Below are 22,067 nucleotides of genomic sequence, written 5' to 3'. Positions count from 1 at the left end.
TTATGCAACCATTTGGGACCCTGTGTGAAGGATTTAACTTCTGGAAGCACTGATTAAAACAGTCTAATCCTGTGAAGCCATTATGTCCACCTTTTGGCTGGACTTCAGACACCACACAAGAGTGCTGCTGTTCAGCATGCAAGCAGTCTCTAGGAAAGCACTGAAATCAAGAGAGAAAACTCAGAAGGCTACAAGCCCTTCCCTTCTCTTTCCTGAGAAGAGCAGTAAGGATGAAGTTCTAGGTATAAAGAAGGTATCAATTCACCAGTTAAAACAGGTGCAGTGACAAGCACCAGAAGGTCAATGGCAGCCTGAGGACAAGCTGAGGGAGCTGAGGTTGTTCAGCCTGGAGAGGAGAAGGCCTCAGGAAGACCTTAGAGCAGTCTGCCAGTACCTGAAGGGGGCTACAAGAAGGCTGCAGAGGGACTGTTTGCAAAGGCCTGCAGGGACAGGCTGAGGGACAATGGTTTGAGAGCAGATTTAGATTGGATGTGAGGAACAAGTTCTGCACCATGAGGGTGCTGGAACACTGCAACAGGTTGCCCAGGCACCATCCCTGAAGCTGTTGTGAGGCTGGAGAAGGCTGTGAGCAGCCTGCTCTAGTGGAGGATGTCCCTGCTGACTGCAGGGGATTGGACTGGATGACCTTTGGAGGTCACTTCCAACCCAAACCATTCTGTGGTCACAGAAGCCTTGCCCCACTACAAAAGGCCACTGAATCCTGTGTGTGTGTGTGAAGCACTCAGCCCTACCTAATGCATTTTGCACATCCATCCTAAAGCAGTTATCCCAGAACTGGGGCAGGGAGGGTGCTGGTCTGGGAGTGAATAGCACTGAGAATAAAACAATTAACTCTTTTCACTTTCATGCCAAAAGTGGCATGGAAAACAGGAGCAAAGCAGAACACTGACTTCAACACCTTCGTGAAGCTCTCAGAATGGAGGTAACAGGAGCAGTTCTTAACCATTTACCCCTCCCTGACCTGGATGTTTCCCCTCATCTTCAGCTTCTGGTAAAGTTGGTGGGCACTGCCACCTCTGGGTGTCTGACCCTCCATTACAGCAGGCAAGTTGCAATGTGGGAGGAATCCAAGCTGAATTAGTCAGTGATTCACACAAGGTAAGGTCACTGAGCAGTCAAACTTGGATGGACAATCCAAAGTTTGCTCCCCTGTCCTGTGAAGCGTTTCCAAGGAACCCTGAGAGAAGGGCAGGTCTTTTGAGTGTCTCAAGAGAAAAACAGGAGGAAAAAAGAAGCTTATCCCAAGACTTTGAAGCCACATCTTGAAAGAAGGAAGGAAATGTTTCTTACCTTGGCACACTCCACTTTGGCACACTCTGCTTTCTGGCAAGTGACCTGTCCTTCATCGCACAGGCAGAAGTGACAGTGAGAACTATTCCACAGCTCACCGTGGTACCTGACAGTGCCACCATAGAAGCAGCTTCTCCTGGAGGACACACACTCCTCACAGCACTTCCCAGGACGGTGCACTTTGTTCTGCCCCTACAAAAAGCAGCAGCAAACCATGAAGCAGGACTGCCTGAAGCTGTTGGCACAGCAGGAGGTGCTGTCAGTCGAGGGCAAGAGGGGAATGGCTTCGAGCTACCTTCTCACAGGTGAGAGGCTCACAGGTCTCTCTCAGGCATCTGACTTCTCCTCTGTGGCATGCACACACACTGCAGCTGTTCTTCTTCCACTGCTCACCATGCTGGTCCAAAAGGAAATGAAGACAGTTGGTAAATGTCTCTCATAAGTGACACAACTCAAGCATAGAAGTGCTTTGGTTGGCAAAGACTTTTAAGGCTATCAAGTCCAACTGTCACAGAATCATAGAATCAAGCAGGTTGGAAGAGACCTCCAAGATTATCCAGTCCAACCTAGCACCCAGCCCTGGCCAATCAATCAGAGCATGGCACCAAGTGCCTCAGCCAGGCTTTGCTTCAACACCTCCAGGGACAGCAACTCCACCACCTCCCTGGGCAGCCCATTCCAATGCCAGTCACTCTCTCTGACAACTTCCTCCTAACATCCAGACTAGACTTTCCCCAGCACAACTTGAGGCTGTGTCCCCTTGTTCTGTTGCTGCTTGCCTGGCAGAAGAGGCCAATCCCCACCTGGCTACAGCCTCCCTTCAGGTACTTGTAGACAGCAATGAGGTTACCTCTGAGCCTCCTCTTCTGCAGGCTAAACACCCCCAGCTCCTTCAGCCTCTCCTCATAGGGTTTGTGTTCCAGGCCTTTCACCAGCTTTGTTGCCCTTCTCTGGACACCTTCCAGCACCTCAACATCTCTCTTGAATTGAGGGGCCCCAAACCATATCCCTCAGCTCCACATCTACAAGTCTTTTTAATCCCTTCAGGAATGGGACTCCACCACCTCCCTGGGCAGCCTGTTCCAGAGCTTGGCAACTTTTTCTGTGAAGAAATTTTTCCCAATCTCCAAACTAACCCTCCCAAGCACATTTTCAGGCCATTTGCCTCTCTATCATCTGACATATTAGGGAGAAGGGACCAAGCCTCACCTCACTGCAGCCTCCTCTCAGGGAGCTGTAGAGAGCAATGAGTTCTCCCCTCAGCCCCCTCTTCTGCAGGCTAAACACTCCCAGCTCCCTCAGCTGCTCCTCACCAGCCCTGTTTTCCAGACCCTTCACCAGCTTCATTGCCTTTCTCTGGACCTACTCCAGCAACTCAAAGTCCTTCTTGGAGTGAGTGGCCCAAAACTGATGCCAGTATTCAAGGAGTGGCCACCCCAGTGCTGAGTCCAGGGAGACAATCACCTGCCTAGTCCTGATGGCTACACCACTGCACCCAAGGTGCAGATGACACTGTGGTGTGCATCTCTCACTAACTGCAAGCTAGGGACACTGGCAAGGCCTTATCTACTATTATTAGCAAAACCTCCTCATTAGCAGAAATTCCCACATCCCTCCATTCATTAAATAATGCATTAAACTCACTCCAGATGATACCAGCAGAGCTATAAATACTTCAACCTTCAACCACTGCTTTCTGCTCTCCTCCCTCAAAGAGAGTGTGAAAACAAAGTGCCTCGTCTGCTTCACCTTGCAAACTTCCCTTCTGTGCTTGCCAGCAAATTCTTATCTAGGCCTTGTTTCTTTCAACTCTTCTGGCTTTCCAGGATGGGGGAAAAAAAACCTCATTAAAAAAAGCAGCACTAAGCTGTCAGTGTCAGCAAAGAGTCAGAATGTGGGGAGAAGACGTGTCAGGGTGTGTGTGCCTTTTGGTTTGGCTGCTCAAAGCTTACCTGGTGCAGTCTTCCTGATACCGAGCAGGGCTTTGGGACACACTCTGGACAGCATTTGCCAGGAGGCATAACCATAACTTCATCCTAAAGAGAAAGCAGGAGAGACAAAGCCAACTCAGAGCAGGAAGAGCTCTCGTGGGGCTCAGCAGCACTGTATTGGTGTGATAGCTCCAAAGCCAATCGAGGCTTCATTTTGGCCCAAGATCTGATGCAGGACTCACAGCATGGAATCAAGGCAGGAAGCTACAAAGATTCTTCCTTCCTTTAATTTTCTGAGCTTGCTTGGACAGTAGCTGAGGGTCAGACACAGACAGGTGTACAGATGCAGATCACAGAACTGGTTTGGTTGGTAAAGCCCTCCAAGATCATCCTGTCCAGCCATCAAGCCAACACCACCACGGCCGTCAAATCACGTCCCCAAGTGCCACAGCCACACATTTCGTGAACACCTGTAGGGATGGGGACTCCACTACCTCCCTGGGCAACCTGTGCCAATCCCTGACCACTCTTGCAGCAAAGAAATTTTTCTTCATCTCCAACCTCTATCTCCCCTGGCACAATTTCAGGCCACTCTCTTTCCTTCTGTCAGCTGATAGTAGGGAGCAGAAACCAACTGCAACCTCCTTTCAGGGAGCTGTAGAGAGCACTGAGCTCTCCTTTCAGCCGCCTCTTCTCCAGGCTAAACACCCTCAGTTCCCTCAGCTGCTCCTCACCAGCCCTGTCCTCCAGACCCTTCACCAGCTTATTTGCCCTTCTCTGGACATGCTCCAGCCCCACAGTGTCTTGTAGTGAGTGGCCCAAAACTGGGAGGCCTAAAGGCCCTTACAGAAGCTAAAGTGCATACATCCAGGGGTAGAGAAGCACACTAAAGCAGGAGATGGAGAAAAGAAGAGGTTTTCTCCCTCGTTCTGCCCCATTTTAAGGCTCTGATTTCTCCTCATGATCTTTGAGGCATCTGCAGTGCTTCAGTTAAACCTACAGAGCAGACCTGCCTGTGCAAGTGTTCAGATCCTTAGAGCCACATTATCCTAATCCAAACATTTCCATGACTAATTTAAATCAGCTCCTGCATGTCTCAGCTCCATCCATCCAAAACATGTCTAGGATTTCCCCTTTCACCTGACAATTTGGAGCAGTGTAGCTCTGCAGCACCTCCCTCCAGCCACTGCTTCTGACAGGGAGTGAAGAATGAACAGAGTGACAAAGGCACAAGCAAGAAGATGTTTGGTATGACAAGAGCAGAACAGGATCCTTGCACATCCTTCTTATGGCTCTCCCACCAGGCACCCTGCCAGGGGAGGGTTAGGTTGGAGATGAGGAAAGAAATCCTTTGCTGCAAGAAAGGTCAGGGATTGGCACAGGCTGCCCAGGCAGGTGGTGGAGTCCCTATCCCTGGAGGTGTTCAAGCAATGTGTGGCAATGGCTCTTGGGTCCACGATTTGACGTCCATGGTGAAAGGTTGAAGGTTGGATTCAATGACCTTGGAGTCCTTTTTGAACTGAACCAATTCCATGATTCCATGAACTATCTGGGACACCAGATAGGACTTTAGCTGCTTTAACTTGGAAGCTCTCAGCCAATTATTCTCAGCTACATCACAGCAACACCACCACTGCTGCTGCTTCCCCAGCTGAAATCCTAATGTCTGGTTGATTAACCATTAGTGCAACCAGTCAGCAGGTAACACCAGGCCATTTGAAGCAGGGGGGGAAAGGAGGACTCTACAGCAAGAATAAATTTGTTTTAATGAGCAGTACTTAGCCAAAGAATACTAATTGAGGATCTCAGGACAAAGCAAAACACAATTAGGATGCAGAGAAACAGGTGGGATTTCCTTCTGGCCAAAAAAAAGAGAAGAGTTAATTGCACAAACATCTGGGCCAGTAATGATAGTTGGGCAAGCAACAAGAGGAAAACAGTTTCTGAGTAGTGCTTTTTCTTGGTGCCACAGAGAGAAGTCTGCTTGGCCAGGACATGCATCTCAAGGGAGCTTCTGGATTAGTAATTGGAGCATGGTAAACAGATTTAAAAATACTTGGGATAGGGCAGCTTCTAAACCATACACTCAAGGTCATAGAATCATAGAATCAGTCAGGGTTGGAAGGGACCACAAGGATCAGCCAGTTCCAACTCCCCTGCCATGCCCAGGGACACCCTACCCTAGAGCAGGCTGCACACAGCCTCAGCCAGCCTGGCCTTAAACACCTCCAGCCATGGGGCCTCAACCACCTCCCTGGGCAACCCAGTCCAGCCTCTCACCACTCTCATGCTCAACAACTTCCTCCTCACCTCCAGTCTGAACCTACCCACTTCCAGCTTTGCTCCATCCCCCCTACTCCTGGCACTCCCTGATACCCTAAGAAGTCCATCCCCAGCTTTTTTGTAGCCCACTTCAGATGCTGGAAGGCCACAAGAAGCTCACCTGGGAGCCTCCTCTTCTCCAGACTGCACAGCCCCAACTCCTTCAGTCTGTCCTCACAGCAGAGCTGCTGCAGCCCTCTGAGCATCCTCCTGGCCCTGCTCTGGACACACTCCAGCATCTCCACAGCCTTCTTGTAATGTGGTCCGGAACTGGATGCAGTACTCCAGGTGGGGTCTCAGCAGAGAGGAGCAGAGGGGGAGAATCACCTCCCTCGACCTGCTGGCCACACTTCTGCTGCTGCAGCCCAGGCTCTGCTTGGCTTTCTGGGCTGCAAGTGCACACTGCTGGCTCATGTTGAGCTTCTCATCCAGCAGCACCCCCAAGTCCCTCTCCTCAGGGCTGCTCTCCAGCCACTCACTGCCCAGCCTGGATTTGTGCTTAGGATTGCAAGGCTGGGGAGAGGGGTTTCCAGGGAGCTGCCTCCTGCATTTCCTTAGCACAGTGTAGTGTTGCAAGGAGGACACCAAAGTCCCTCACCGGCTTCGTTGCCCCTCTCTGGACACACTGCAGCACCTCAGTGTCCTCGGAGTGAGGGGGCCAAGCTGAACCCATGCACTCCACATCATTTCCAGACATCAAGCCCCTCTGCCCCAAGCTGCCCACCCAGAAGATGTGCTGCTAGTTTGTACATCTACATGAGAAATGGACCTTGCCAAGGGCAAGAGGACAGCCCAGAGGCTGATGGGTCCTGACCTGGTTGCACAGTAGAGGCTGGCAGGAAGCTGTGAAGCATTGGGTCTCACCATCCCTGCAGATGCATTTGGAGCATGGGCCAAGGTGCCAGTCCTCACCATCTCGGAACAAGTGTCCATCAAAGGAGCAGGGCTCTAAGAGACAGGGAAACAACAGTGGGGTTTTGTCTCTGTTGATTTGTACCCCCTTTCCATCACCCAGCATTAAACCACAGATTTTGTGCATGTCAGCATTCAGCACCCTGGTTTGTCAAAGCAGGTAAGGACAGGAACAACCCCACCAGTTCTCAAGGGTTTCAGACTTCAGAGAATCCTAGAATGGTTGGAAGAGAACTCATCTACACCAACCTCCCTACCATGAGCAGGGATGCCTCTCAGCTAGGCTTGGTTGCCTCATCCAAACTGGCTTTGAACACCCCCAGGGAGGAGGCAGCCACAACCTCCATGGGCAACTATTCCAGAGTCTCACCACCCTCACACTGAAGAACTTCTTCCTCAGATCCAATCTAACCCTGCACTCCCTCACCTTCAAATCATTCCCCCTTGTCCTGTCTCTAGACACTCTCAGAAGTCCCTTTGCAGCCTTCCTGTAGGATCCCTTCAGCTGTTGGAAGGCAGCAGACATCAGGTTTGAGTTAGAGTCACAGAGCACAAGGAGTGTCCTACCTGAGACAGCAGCAAATGGCTCCAATGGCTCAGTGTGGACAGACTGCAAGGGGGGAGGCTGCCACAGACATAGTCATGGACTCCTAGAATGGGTTGGAAGGGACCTTCAAAGATCATCCAGTCCAACACCCCTGCAGTCAACAGAGACATCCTCCACTACAGCTGGTTGCTCACAGCCTTCTCAGGGGTTGGGGCCACCCTGGGTGACCTGCTGCAGGGTTCCAACACCCTCATGGTGCAGAACCTGTTCCTCATATCCAACCTAAATCTTCTCTTGCTTCAAACCATTGCTCTTGTCCTATCCCTGCAGGCTTTTGCAAACAATCCCTCTGCAGCCTTCTTGTAGCCCCCTTCAGGTACTGGAAGGCTGCTCCAATGTCTCCCTGGAGTCTTCTCTGCTCCAGGCTGAACAACCCTGAATGTGCCTGTCCCCACAGAGGTGCTCCAGCTCTTGGATCATCCTTGTGGCCTCCTCTGGGCTTGCTCATTTCTGGGGACACTGGAACTGGACTTGTGGATTAAGGTTTCTGGATGTGCTTCTCCCCCTGGACTTCTAGAAGAAGTAGCCAAGAGCTCGGGCCCTTCTGGAACTTGCAGTTGGACTCTGTGCAGTGCCAAAGGTGCCCTCAGCACATAACAAATGGCTGCATCTTTTTTCCCAGCTTTCAGTCTCCAAAACCAGGACACATTGGGCACATCTGCTCACTGCTTAAAGCAGATCCCTTCCTCTTGGCCTACAGGCAAAGCCATGAAAAATGTAAACATGGTAGCAAGACAGAGAGAGTCACCAGAGGCATCCCAACACAACAAGACACAAAGAGAAAACCTTTCCAGATCTGAGGCTCAAAGGAGATCTCTAGGGCCCCACAGCTGGCATCACCACCAGTGCCCCACTCCCATCCCATACTCACTTCCAGGCCCCACGCATTTGGGGCAGCAGGATCCCTCCTTGGTGTATTGCAGCTCTCCTGGTCCACAGGTGAGGTCTGGGCAGGTTGTGGGGGTGCAGCTCACCTTCCCGTGGGCACAGGAGCACCAGGCGCAGCCCGAGGGGACCCACTGGGTGCCATGCTGCAGAGCACAACACAACCACAGGCATGAGTCCAGCTGCACAGCTGCTGGAGGGCAAAGCCTCCCTTCACAAGGAGAGTGGGGAAACACTGGAACAGAAACATGGGTGAAGCCCTGTCCCTGGAGACATCCAAGATCAGACTCAATGTGGCCCTGAGCAATCTGCTCTAGTTGGAGATGTCCCTGTGAAGCGCTGAGGGTTGGACAAGTTTATCTTGGAGGGTCTCTTCCAACCTGATGCAATCTGTGAATCTGTGCCAGCCATCAGGATGAGACTTTGAACTCACAAAAAGAGGAAAAAAAGTTGTTCAACCACCACCTCAGAGTGGAGCTGGGCTGTGATCTATGCCTTTAGGTACACCCAGGCCTAAAATCCCTGGGAAGATGACTACTTATTCACCTGACCTGCATCCTGAAGAACAGGTTTGCAGAGAGCCACAAGGCAAACTGCAGCAGGAGGACAACACAACAAACTGCAGCAAGAAGACAGAAACATGGATGGACTCTGGCATCAAATAGCATCCCCCAAACCACAGGCACAGGGAAACACGAGGAGAGCATGAATGGACTACCCTCCTAACGCAGCCTGTGTGCCTAGCTCAGAGCAGATTCATGCTGCTCATGCCTTGTGCTGAAACCAAGGGTTACAGCATCCACCTGAGGTGTGGAGTGGGATCACAGAATGGGTTAGGTTGGAAGGAACCTCCAAAGCTCATCCAGTCCAATTCTCCTGCAGTCAGCAGGGACATCCTCCACTACAGCAGGTTGCTCACAGCTTTCTCCAGCCTCACTTTGAAGATCTCCAGGGATGGGGCCTCAACCACCTCCCTGGGCAACTTGTTGAGTGTTCCAGCACCCTCATGGTGCAGAACTTGTTCCTCACATCCAATCTAAATCTGCTCTGCTCTCATTTCAAACCATTGTCCCTCGGCCTGTCCCTGCAGGCCTTTGCAAACAGTCCCTCTGCAGCCTTTCAGGTACTGGAAGGCTGCTCTAAGGTCTCCCTGGAGTCTTCTCTTCTCCAGGCTGAACAATCCCAGCTCTCCTGATAGCAAAGCTGCTCCAGCTCTTTGGTCATCTTCATGACCCTCCTCTGGACCAACTCCATCATGTCCATGTCCTTCCTGTGTTGAGCTGGCCTCATCTATTCAAATGTATCTGAGCATCTCAGCCTATTTCTGCAGATGTGGACCTGAGCTGCCTTTTGTCAAACAGACCAGACACAGGACTGGGGTTCACTGCTAAGCCACTTTGCTCTGCTGGCCTTGTGCTTGACATGATTCATTGACTGCTGCCCAAGAATCTTCTCTCCTTTTCTCCTTATCTGTAGACACTTTTTCTTATTGTTTTGGCCTTTCAACACCTCCAGGTGAAGCCATGTCCTGGAACCTGCTTCTTGAATAATTCAAGATTCCAAAAGGCAAAGCCCAGGTCACACCACAGCAATCAATCTCTCCCAGCATGGCTGGCTGCTGAGAGAAAAGCCTTCTCAGGACAGCTGGTGTGTCAAGTGCACTCTGCTTCACTCCTCTCCTAACAGGACTTTCTTGTCTCAGTCATCCACAGAGACAGCAAAGGGAATGAAGGAGTGGAAAGATTTCTTCTTTCAGGCCAAAGAGGACACACTCAGCTACACTCCCTGTTTGCAAACCCTGCTGGCCCAATTCCTGTTATTTTCACAGAATGAGAATGGCAGAGCTTGGAAGGGACCTCTGGAGAATCTCAAGTCCGACCCCTCTGCCAAGGCAGGGTCACCTAGAGAAAGTCACACAGGAACAGGCAGGTTCTGAATGACTCCAGAGGTGGAGACTCCATTACCTCTCTGGGGAGCCTGCTCCAGGGCTCCAGCACCTTTCAATTACACAAGTTCCTCCTCATGCTTAGATGGAACTTCTTATAGCCAAGTTTGTGCCTGGTCCTGTCACTGGACACCACTTAAAAAGCCTGTCCCCATCCTCCTGAGGCCCACCCCTGAAGCATTGATCAGCACTGATGAGATCCCCACCAGGCTGCTCTTTTCCCAAGCTAAAAAACCTCAATTCTCTCAGCCTGTCCTCACCAGGGAGATGTTCCAGTCCCCATAGCATCTTTGCAGCCGTTTTCTGCATCCTCTCCAGCAAGTCCCTGCCCTGCTTGAACAGGGGAGCCCAGAACTGGACACAATACTCCAGATGTGAACTCACCAGGGCAGAGTAGAGGGGAACAAGAATCTACTGGCCACACTCTTCTTGATGCACCCCAAGATGCCCTTAGCCTTCTTGGCCATGATGGGCACATTGCTGGCTCGTGGCTGTCCTGTTGTCCAGCAGAACTCCCAGATCCTTTTCCTCAGAGCTGCTGCCCAACAGACCAGCCCCCACCATGGGGTTGTTCTTTCCCAGATGCAGGCCTTTACACCTGTCTGTGATGAATTTCATTCCATTTCTACACTCTTCATTAGACTTTACCCCTCTTGACAGTGACAGAGGATAAGCTCCATAAACTGTCCTGCACATCAGCTAAGCATCCTGCACTGATGGGAACCAAACAGCTAAGAACTGGAGAGGATCCCCTCTGCTGAGGAAGGTGACAGAGCACTCACACTGTGGACTTGTCCTTCATGCTGGCAAAGCTCTTCAGCTTGGGAGGCACAGTGTGGGCAGCACTTGTTGGGGGCTATTTGCAGCACTTCTCCCTGCAAAGACAGAAGAATCCAATGAGCAGCTGACATGAAATGAGAATTACAGAATCAGGGTGCCAGGTTGAGAGGGGCCCCAAGGATCATTTGCCCCATCCTTTCTAGGTGACACTGGAGTTGAATGGCTCAGGTTGGAAGGAACCTTGGAGATCATCTACTCCAACCTCCCTGCCATGGACAGGGATACTACTCAACTAGACTCAGCTGCTCAAGGCCACATTCAACCTGGCCTTGAACACCCCCAGAGAGGAGGCAGCCACAGCCACCCTGAGCAGCCTATTCCAGAGTCTACCCTGGGCAGCCTATTCCAGAGCCTCACCACCCTCACACTGAAGAACTTCTTCCTCAGATCCAGTCTAACCCTGCTCTCTCTCAGCTTCAAACCATTCCCCCTTGTGCTGCTGTCTCTAGACACCCTCGGGAAAAGTCCCTCTGCAGCCTTCCTGTAGGATCTCTTCAGCTATTGGAAGGCAGCTCTAAGGTTCCCCTCAAGTCTTCTCTAGGCTGAACACCCCCAGTCCCCACAGCCTGTCCTCAGAGCAGAGGTGCTGCAGCTCTCAGATCATCTTTTTGGCCTCCTCTGGACTCGCTCCATCAGCTCTGTGTCCTCCTGATGCTGGGACACCAGAACAGGATGCAGGATTGGAGGTGAGGTCTCAGCAGAGCAGAGCCAAGGGGCAGAATGCCCTCTCCTGCCCTGCTCCTTTGGCTGCAGCCCAGCATACAGCTGCCTGCTGGACTGCATGAGGGCACTGCTGACTCCTGGGGAGCTTCTCAGCAACTAACACCTCCAAGGCTTTTTCTTCAGGACTGCTCTCAACCCAGGCTTACTATTTTTATTATCTCTACTTCTTATTACCATTATGATCTTACATTACCATCATTACCTTATTACCATTAGCAGCTGTGCCATGATACCACTCTTTAAAGAAAATAAACTCTCTCCTCATTAGCTCAAAACTTCCCTAGTATTTGAGCCTTGCCTTTATCAATCCCAAGGGATAATATTGGTGGAAAATCAGGCAGAATCAGAATTCTCTGCCCTTTTAGTGAAGATTTTCACCTTCGTCCTCAAGCATCGGCAGTGCCTCTTCAAACACTCATTTCCCTTGCCAGTCATGCATGCTACCCCAGGAATCCAGATGTTAATGCAAGCCCAATTCCATGGCCAATTAGCTGTAACCAGCAATGAAGGCTCAGAGAGAGAGAGGCAAACAGAAAACAATGAAAGCTCAGCCACAATCACAAGGCAGAAGAACCTGGAAGCCAGACAAGCTCGGCTCTGTTGTTGCTCATCCGAGTGGAAAGCCTTCATCTGCATGTTCAAGGCAGTCCCAGCTCCACCTTCAAATGAAGGGTGACTGGAAGCTGGGCTCATGCTGGGAGGTCTGAACCCAATTCAGAGGCTTCCTCTGAGGGACCAGATCACTTTGGTCACAATCTGTCCCAACAGCAAGCCTCTGGCTGTGCAGCGGTGAAGGAGACAAAGGCTTCACGCGCTGGGTTTGGTTTGTGTGTTGCTCGCACAAGCTTGTGACAATGAGAAGTGGCTGTGCCTGACCCTGGGCACTCAAACAAACCCTGGGAGACCCAGCAGGGTTCCACTGCTCCCTCTTGCTTCCCCCAAACCCTGCAGAGAGCAGACTTTTCAAAGGGAGCTGCGTGGAGGCAGCTGAGCCCAGAAGGTGGATCCAGCAGCTGACACCACGACGCACAAGGACAAGCAAGCAGCTCCTCTCTGCCAGGTCCTCCAGGTAACCACCTCAGGCTGCACTCTCTTGGGGTGTCCCTCTTAACTGAAGAGGAGCTTTGCTGCCACAGGGGCTGTAGGACCAACCCTACCTTTACATGTAGCAGTGTGGTGGACCCACACAAGTGTTTTGACTGTTCTAGGAGTTAAAAGCAGAGGAAAACTGGGAGCTTCCGAGTGCTCTGCCAACTGCCCAAGCACACAGAACAGGTCAGCTGCCACTTGGACACGTGCAAGCCCTTCCTTACCTTCTGAAAGTCACACTGAGGGTGTTTGCAGGCAGTGGGTTCACAGGTGACAATACTGCTGTGGCAGTGGCAGCTCTGGCAAGAATCTGGCTTCCAAATGGTGTCATTCTGCAAGCAGACATCAGGTTTGAGTTAGAGCCACAGAGCACAAGAAGTGTCCTACCTGAGACAGCAGCAAATGGCTCCAATGGCCCAGTGTGGACAGACTGCAAAGGGGGAGACTATCAGAGACATAGTCATGGACTCCTATAATGGGTTGGGTTGGAAAGGACTTCCAAAGGTCATCCAATCCAACACCCCTGCAGTCAGCAGGGACAGCCTCCACTAGAGCAGGTTGCTCACAGCCTTCTCCAGCCTCACCTTGAAGATCTCCAGGGATGGAGCCTCAACCACCTCCCTGGGCAACCTGCTGCAGTGTTCCAGCACCCTCATGGTGCAGAACCTGTTCCTCACATCCAATCTAAATCTTCTCTCATTTCAAACCATTGTCCTTGTCCTATCCCTGCAGGTCTTTGCAAACAGACCCTCTGCATCCTTCTTGTAGCCCACTCCAGGTACTGGCAGGTTGCTCTAAGGTCTCCCTGGAGCCTTCTCCAGTCTGAACAAGTCCATCTCACTCAGACTGTCCCATAGCAGAGGTGCTACAGCCCTTTGATCATCTTCATGGCCCTCCTCTGGATTCTCTCCATCAGGTCCATGACCTTCCTGTGCTGGGGGCTCCAGAGCTGTTCACAGCACTGCAGAGGAGGTCTCTCCAGAGCAGAGCAGAGCAGAGCAGGATCCCTTCTCTTGCCACACTGCTTTGGATGTGACCCAGGCTGCAATTAGCCTTCTGGGCTGCAAGTGCCCATTGCTGGCTCATGTCCAGCTTCTCATCCACCAGCATCCACAAGTCCTTCTCTGCAGGTCTGTTGTCAATCTCATCACCCTCCAGGCTGGACTGGTACATAGGATTGCTGTGACCTACGTGCAAGACCTTGCACTTTGCCTTCCTGAACCTCATGAGATTCTCCTCATCTCACCTCTCCAGCCTGTGCAGGTCCTTCTGGAGGGCACAGGCAGCAAAGTTTGGCCTTCTTTGAAGTGAGTTTAAAAAAAGTTTCAAATGAGTTTTAAATGAGGCCTCATGGCTTGGCTGGTGGCTGTCTGTACTGGCCAGGACAAGTTCCTCTGTGGTGTAAATTCATCATGGCTGTCTAATGGAAAAGAGGTTTTCAGATGAGAAATTGACCTCCCTTTTTCCTGTTTTGTGGTTTGTTTGGTTGGTTTGGCTTTTGGGGGGTGCTTTTGGAGGGTAGGGGGGATTTAACTGAAGGCTTTTAAACCCAGCTAATTAATCAGAAGCATAGTGATGGTCTACATTCAGACTCAAAAAGCAGTTACTGGTTGCTTCCTTAAGGTGCCAGAGAAAGGGGACCTGCTGTGGGTGAAGGGGAAGTGCAGAGGAGCAAGATGTTGCATAGGGAGGAGGTGTCAGGCAGACCTGGCTGCTCCTCTGGGCTGCTGCTGCTGCTGCTGCTGTTTGGGATCAGCATGGCTGGAAATCAATGTTCAGAAGGAATGAGAACGAAGGGTTTGGTCTCCAAGCATCCTACTGGAGGTAATGAGTCCCAAGTGGCTGCTCAGACCTTGGAGTAGCCAGCAGGGGGGAAGGAGAAATCTGGCAAGTGTCCAAGCAATGGGATGAGGGTCTGAGCTGACTTATGAAAGCATGTTGGCAGCGTGAGATCATGACCTCAGCACAAAGAGAATGGAAAAGAGGTCAAGTAGGGGTGGTGGAAATCCTGTGAATTAGCTGTGGGTGTTCATCTGGGTGCACTGATGGAGTGCTGGTGACAGCTACTTGCAAATCTGCCTGCCTATTTGGTCAGAGTCCTCTTCATGGCATTTTAGACCAGGTAGAGCCAGGCCATACATTCTGCATTTTGGACTAAATCAATCTCATTGCATCTTTACACCTTCCCTACCATCCTCCAGGAAGAAAGGGGACCTGAGGGTAGTGGTAGACAATAGCTGAACATGAGCCAGCAGTGTATCCAAGTGGCCAAGAGAGCCAATGGCATTCTGGCCTGGATCAGGAACAGGGTGACCAGAAGGATGAGGGAGGTTATTCTGCCCCTGTACTCAGCACTGGTCAGGCCATACCTTGAGTGCTGTGTCCAGTTCTGGGCTCCTCAATTCAAGAGAGATGTTGAGATACTGGAATGTGTCCAGAGAAGGGCAACAAAGCTGTGAGGGGCCTGGAACACAAACCCTATGAGGAGAGGCTGAGTGAGCTGGGGGTGTGCAGCCTGCAGAAGAGGAGGCTCAGGGCAGACCTCATTGCTGTCTACAAGTACCTGAAGGGAGGCTGTAGCCAGGTGGGGTTGGTCTTTTCTGCCAGGCACCCAGCAACAGAATAAGGGGACACAGCCTCAAGTTGTGCAATCAGGGGAGGTCTAGGCTGGATGTCAGGAGGAAGTTGTTGTCAGAGAGAGTGATTGGCATTGGAATGGGCTGCCCAGGGAGGTGGTGGAGTTGCTGTGCCTGGCGGTGTTGAAGCCAAGCCTGGCTGAGGCACTTAGTGCCATGGTCTGGTTGATTGGCCAGGGCTGGGTGCTAGGTTGGCCTGGATGAGCTTGGAGGTCTCTTCCAACCTGGTTGTTTCTATGATTCTATGGAGCCCTCAACACAGAAAGGACATGGACCTGATGGAGGGAGTCACAAAGATGATCCAATCTCCTTTCAGGGAGTTGTAAAGAGCCAGAAGGTCTTCCCTGAGCCTCCCCTTCTCCACACTAAACTGCTCCAGTTCCCTCAGCTGCTCCTCACCAGCTTGGTTGCCCTTTTCTGGACCCACATCAGCCTCTTAATGTCCTTCTTGGAGTGAGAAGCCCAAAACTGAACCCAGAATTCAAGTGTTGACCTTACCAATGCCTACATTTTTGGTAGACACTTGAAGAGCTGCTGCACATCTACCTTACATCTTCTCCAAGCCACAGTAGCTCAGTGGACAAATTGCCTCCTACAACTTCAGCATTGAATTCCTATCCTGTTAAGGGTGTTTTCATCAACCCCAATTGAAGGAGCTTTTTCCTTCTGAGTGCTAATATAATTAACAGGATAAATAACCAACTGCTCTGCACTGAGCACTTTGAAGATGGAAAGCACTCCTTAAAGCACCAAGCAATGCCATTCTAATTGATTAATTCTTTTGGATTTCCCTACAGCAAAAAAGATTTGAAAATGCTGCAAGAACAGGAGTCTGCATCACTTGGTTGTTGTGCAGAACAGGGGCCAAAAGAGAGCAAGATCTGCTCACAAACCTTCAGAGCTCAGAGGCAGGCAAACACAAGATGCAATACAATAAAACTCCCAAGGCACAGGAAGACAGTGCAGGGTTTGGAGAACACTGATGAGAGAGGCAAAGGAGACAGCAAAAGAGCTGCATGTGAAGAAAAGGCTAAGAGGAGAAGGAGGCAAGAAAGCAATCAGAAGTAAAAGCAAAGGAGGGCTCACAGAATTAACCAGGTTGGAAGAGATGTCCAAGCTCATCCAGTCCAACCTAGCACCCAGCCCTGGCCAATCAATCAGACCATGGCACCAAGTGCCTCAGCCAGGCTTGGCTTCAACACCTCCATAGACAGCAACTCCACCACCTCCCTGGGCAGCCCATTCCAATGCCAATCACTCTCTCTGACAACAACTTCCTCCTAACATCCAGCCTAGACCTCCCCTGATTGCACAACTTGAGGCTGTGTCCCCTTGTTCTGTTGCTGGTTGTCTGGCAGAAGAGCCCAATCCCACCTGGCTACAGCCTCCCTTCAGGTACTTGTAGACAGCAATGAGGTCTGCCCTGAGCCTCCTCTTCTGCAGGCTGCACCCCCCCAGCTCCCTCAGCCTCTCCTCATAGGGTTTGTGTTCCAGGCCCCTCAGCAGCTTTGTCACCCTTCTCTGGACACTTTCCAGCACCTCAACATCTCTCTTGAATTGAGGGGCCCAGAACTGGGTTGAAGCAGGGAATAAGCTGAAGAGACACAGAGCAGGTAGATAGTGGAAGCTGGAGCCCTGAGTGGCTGTCAGCACTCATGGGTTACTGTTCACAGAATTGTACAGGATCTCTGGAGATCACCCACTCCAACTCCCCTGCCAAAGCAGGATCACCTAGGGCAGGTCACACAGAATCACATCCAGATGGGTCTTGAAAGACTCCAAAGAAGGAGACTCCACAACCTCCCTGAGCAGCCTGCTCTAGGGCTCTGCCACCCAAACAGTTTTAACTCATGTTGAGGTCAAATTTCCTGGTTTCCAGTTTGTGTCCTTTGCCCCTCCATTTATCAGAGCACAGAATGACCTAAATGAAGTTGAAGAATTCACCAAAAGAAAGACTTTGAGGTGCTGCAGCAGGTCCAGAAAAGGCACCAAAGCTGGAGAAGGGTCTGGAGAACAGGTCTGGTGAGGAGCAGTTGAGGGACCTGGAGTTGATCAGCTTGGAGGAGGCTGAGGGGAGAGCTCATTGCTCTCAACAGCTCCCTGAAAGGAGGTTGCAGTGAGGTGGGGGTTGGGCTCTTCTCCCTAGTACCAGGTGATGAGAGGAAATGGCCTCAAGTTACACCAGGGGAGGTTTAGGTTGGACATAAGAAGAAACTGCTTCACTGAAAGGCATCTCAAAGCCTGGAACATGATGCTCAAGGAGAGAGTGATTGGCATTGGAATGGGCTGCCCAGGGAGGTGGAGTCACCGTCCCTGGAGGTGTTGAAGCAAAGCCTGGATGAGGCACTTAGTGCCATGGTCTGGTTGACTGGACAGGGCTGGGCACTAGGTTGGCCTGATGAGCTTGGAGGTCTCTTCCAACCTGGCTGATTCTGTGAAACTGCTTCACTGAAAGACATCTCAAAACCTGGAACAGGCTGCTCAAGGAGGTGATGGAGTTCTCACCCCTGGAAGTGCTTCCAAGAGGCACAGATGTGCTCAGGGCCATGGTTTAGCCTCAGACTTGATAGAGTTAGAGAACAGATGGATCTGATGATCTTAAAGATCTTTTCCAATCAAGAAGATTCTGCAATTCTAAACCTCTTTAACCACAACTTTTTGACTTGCTGCCATAACCCCATAGAGCTGCACCTGTTCCTCTTCTGCCTCAGTAAAAATCCCACCCAACAAAGCAGAAATAATTGGAGTCTGCTATTAATAAGCAAAAAGCCTCTGTAATGTGATCAGACTCTGCCTAGCACAGGGGCTTGGCACACCACACAACAACCCAGGCTCTATTCTGGTGCAGTGACTGTGGAAGGAAGAGGCATCCAACAAATGGCTTCTGTCCTTCCCTCCCCAGCTCCCTTTCCATTTCTTACAGCTTCATGGAAATATTCAACCAATGCCTAAAATGCTGCTGGATGCTGGATTGTCCTCTGGAGCATGCCAGGCTTGTGGAGCTGCTCCTCTGCTCGCTGCTGTCGCTGCAATTACCAAGCAGGATGAACAAAGCAGCCTACAGCTGAAGCCTTGATGTCAGCCAGAAATTGAGCTACAGACTCATGGATACATGGAAAGGGTTGGGCTGAATGAAGATCATTCATTTCAACACCCTGCCATGGGCAGGGACACCTCCCACTAGCCCAAGTTGCTCAAGGCCTCATCCAGCTGGCTTTGAATGCCACCAGGAAGGGGGCATCCACAACCTCCCTGAGCAACCTGTGCCAGTGTCTCCTTATCCTCACTGTCAAGAATTCCTCTCTAATCTCTAATGTCTATCTCCCCTCTTCTACCTCAGAGCCACTGCCCCTCATCCTGTCACTCCCAGCCCTTGGCAAAAGTCCATCTCCAGCTCTTCTGTAACCCCCCTTAGATACTGCAAGGCAACTCTAAGGAGTCCCTGGAGCCTTCTCTTCTCCAGGCTGAATAGCCCAAACTCTCCTAGCCTGTCCCCATAAGAGAGGTTCTCCACCACTCTGATCATCTCCATGGCCTCCTCTGGACCCACTCCAGCTGAGTGATGTGGTTTAGTCAAGGAGTTGTCAGTGTTAGGCTAACGACTGGAATCATAGAAACAACCAGGTTGGAAGAGACCTCCAAAATCATCCAGGCCAACCTAGCACCCAGCCCTGGCCAATCAATCAGACCATGGCACTAAGTGCCTCAGCCAGGCTTTGTTTCAACACCTCCAGGGACAGTGACTCCACCACCTCCCTGGGCAGCCCATTCCAATGCCAATCACTCTCTCTGCCAACAGCTTCCTCCTAACATCCAGCCTAGACCTCCCCTGCCACAACTTGAGGCTGTGTCCCCTTCTTCTGTTGCTGGTTGTCTGGGAGAAGAGACCAACCCCACCTGGCTACAGCCTCCCTTCAGGTAGTTGCAGACAGCAATGAGATCTGCCCTGAGCCTCCTCTTCTGCAGGCTGCACACCCCCAGCTCCCTCAGCCTCTCCTCACAGGCCCCTCACCAGCTCTGTCACCCTTCTCTGGACACTTTCCAGCATCTCAACATCTCTCTTGAATTGAGGAGCCCAGAACTGGACACAGCACTCCAGGTGTGGACTTTAGAAGTCTTTTCCAACCCAGGCATTTCTGTGATTCTGTGACTCTACAAGTCTTCCTCTGCCAGAGCCAGCTAAAGGAGGGCAGCCATCAAGTGTCTGAGCATTAGGAACACCAAGCTGCCCTGCTGAAATGGCAGGCAGAGTCCAGAGCAATCACACTTTGGGTAACAATTACCAGCACCACCTAGCAGCTGCCAAATGAGGAGACTTGGCAGCACAGGAGCTCTGCTTGCATTGATCAGTTCCACTCCAAATAGCCAGTTACTGGCAGAATAAACCCAAAGGTAAGGGAGGCTCCGTGGAGATGCCCATTAATGGAGTGATGAAGAGATGAAAATCATTCAGAGGCATTCTCCTGCCTAGTATCAGGTGATAGGAGGAAAGACAATGGCCTGGAGGGTTAGGTTGCAGATGAAGAAAATTTTCATTCCTCCAACAGTGATCAGGGTTCTGCACTTTGCCCACAACAACACCAAGCAGTGCTACAGGCTGGGGACAGAGTGGCTGAGAGCAGCCAGGAAGAAAGGGACCTGAGGATGCTGGTAGATAGTAGGCTGAAAATGAGGCAGCAGTGTGCCCAGGTGGGCAGCAGAGCCAATGGCATCCTGGCCTGGATCAGGAGCAGTGTGGCCAGCAGGACAGGGGAGGTTATTCTGCCCCTGTACTCAGCACTGGTCAGGCCACACCTTGAGTGCTGTGTCCAGTTCTGGGCCCCTCAATTCAAGAGAGATGTTGAGGTGCTGGAAGTTCTTCCCAGAGAGAATATTGGCATTGGAATGGGCTGCCCAGGGAGGTGGTGGAGTCACTGTCCCTGGAGGTATTCAAGAAAAGCCTGGCTGAGGCACTTGGTGCCATGGTCTGGTTGACTGGCTAGGGCTGGGTGCTAGGTTGGCCTGGATGAGCTTGGAGCCCTCTTCCAACCTGGTTGGTTCTATGATTCTATTCTACAATCAGGAATTGGAGGAGGCTGCCCAGGGAGGTGGAGGAGTCCCCATCCCTGGAGGTATTCAAAAAACCTGTGGCCATGGCACTTGGGGACATGGTTTGATGGCCGTGGTGGTGTCAGGTTGATGTTTGGACTCGATCTTGGAGGTATCTTCCAAGCAAAACCAATCTCTGACTCTACGACTGATGCCATCTGGCCATGAACAGGCTCTTGGTGCAGCTGCCTTTGAAGCAGTGCACTTAGAAAGGGCTCACAGGGAGATGATCATTAAACAAGACAGCTTTTTTTCCCCCTCTAGTTTCTCCTGCTGCAAACCTTTTCCATGCCAAATGGAGTGTGAAGTTTGGTGAACTGCACCCACCAGCAATTCTCCCTAGCATCCAAAAGAACATTTGGGGTCTTCCTGCTGCTTTCCCCCCCTAAACTGCCAAATGGTAGATTTCAAATGTCCTCCCCTCAGTGAGTTTTGAATGGATATCAACCCCAGAGCGTGTGACTGAACAGCCACTGAAAAACAGGAAGGGAATTTAACCTGACCCTGCTCAGGGCTCTGATGCCAGCAGTTATGACAATACAGCTCCTGCCTCTGGAGCTGCAGCAGTCACAGTCTCCACTGCTCCAGCGTAGCTGCAGGTGTACCTAAGGCAGAGTGCAGCTTTACCTATGCAGAAGCACCATGGAGGTTGTGTGCTACTCCCTTAAAATGATGCTGTTCATTTGAGAATCAGAGAATCATAGAATGGTAGGAGTCAGACCTCTGGAGATCATCCAGATGCCAGCTCCTTGGTGCCAACCTGTGGATCTGGCTGATCTTGGTGAGACACTGGCTCAGGTTGCCCATGGAGGTCGTGGATGCCCTCCCCCTGGAGGGGTGTTCAAGGTCAGGCCAGGTAGGATGAGGCTTTGATCAACATGGGCCAATGGGAGGTGTCCCTGCCCATGGCAGGGAGGTTGGAACTGGATGATCTTTAAGGTCCCTTCCAACACAAACCATCCTATGCAGCTATGAATCTTTAAGGTCTCTTCCAACACAAACCATCCTATGCAGCTATGAATCTTTAAGGTCCCTTCCAACACAAACCATTCTATGCTGCTATGAATCTTTAAAGTCCCTTCCAAACCATTCCACAGCTCTTTGAAACGAGTTATGCTGGGTCAGATGCTTCAGCATTAACTGCATTTGGCTGGAGCAGAGTGAACACAACAGGCTGAGCTTTTTTCTCCCATTTCTCCCAAAAAGATCAGGGCATGAAAATCACTGCAGCTCAGCCAGCTGACTCAGCAAGGAAAGGAAATACCCTTCAGCAAAAGTCATCTGCAACAGGCCCTCAAAGTGCTGCACTGGGGGAAACATAACTCTGCTGCTGCTTCTTGAAGGCACCAATGCACTCCAGAGCCATTTTACAAGCCACTTGAACAAATATATTGGTATCTCCAGCTCCAAGCTGGATATTTAGGAGACGTCCTTTCAAAGTGCAAAGCAAGGAATTACACGCCTCAAATCCCACTATTGTGACCGTGGATCCAAAGGCAGCGATGCCTCCTACAGCTCCCAGAAAATACAGCCCTTTATGTCCTTATCTTCCATCTCTGCTCCCTCCACCGCAGATCAATAAACTGCTTCTCTCTCTCTCCTTCAAAGGGGGAATTGGCCCCCTGCAACAGCCATTCATCTTAGTGAACAAAGACTTCATTACTGCATAGAAAAAAATGGGTGAGGAGAAGCCTGGAGAAGAGGTGAAGGCTACAGAAGAAGGGATTTAGCAGGTTGTCTGCATGTCAGAGAATCACAGGATGATGTGAGTTTGAAGT

General features: G+C 51.1%; 1 protein-coding gene across 1 annotated transcript in view; it reads right to left on the bottom strand.

Moving 5' to 3' along the window:
• The window catches only part of FRAS1 (Fraser extracellular matrix complex subunit 1), a 168,846-nt gene that overhangs the window by 105,276 nt on the left and 41,503 nt on the right, over positions 1-22,067 (bottom strand). The window contains exons 3-9 of the mRNA XM_064149740.1: positions 12,790-12,897; positions 10,696-10,788; positions 7,955-8,114; positions 6,379-6,512; positions 3,264-3,347; positions 1,607-1,708; positions 1,312-1,503 (exon numbers count right to left, since the gene is read on the bottom strand). Coding sequence (XP_064005810.1) covers positions 1,312-1,503; positions 1,607-1,708; positions 3,264-3,347; positions 6,379-6,512; positions 7,955-8,114; positions 10,696-10,788; positions 12,790-12,897 — 873 coding nt within the window. The remainder of the gene's footprint in view (positions 1-1,311; positions 1,504-1,606; positions 1,709-3,263; positions 3,348-6,378; positions 6,513-7,954; positions 8,115-10,695; positions 10,789-12,789; positions 12,898-22,067) is intronic.

This window comes from Pogoniulus pusillus, chromosome 10 (assembly GCF_015220805.1).
Source record: "Pogoniulus pusillus isolate bPogPus1 chromosome 10, bPogPus1.pri, whole genome shotgun sequence".
In the NCBI taxonomy this organism is placed as follows: Eukaryota; Metazoa; Chordata; class Aves; order Piciformes; family Lybiidae; genus Pogoniulus; species Pogoniulus pusillus.
The sequence above is the reverse complement of the archived record's forward strand: the minus strand, read 5'-3'. Positions and strand labels throughout refer to the sequence as shown.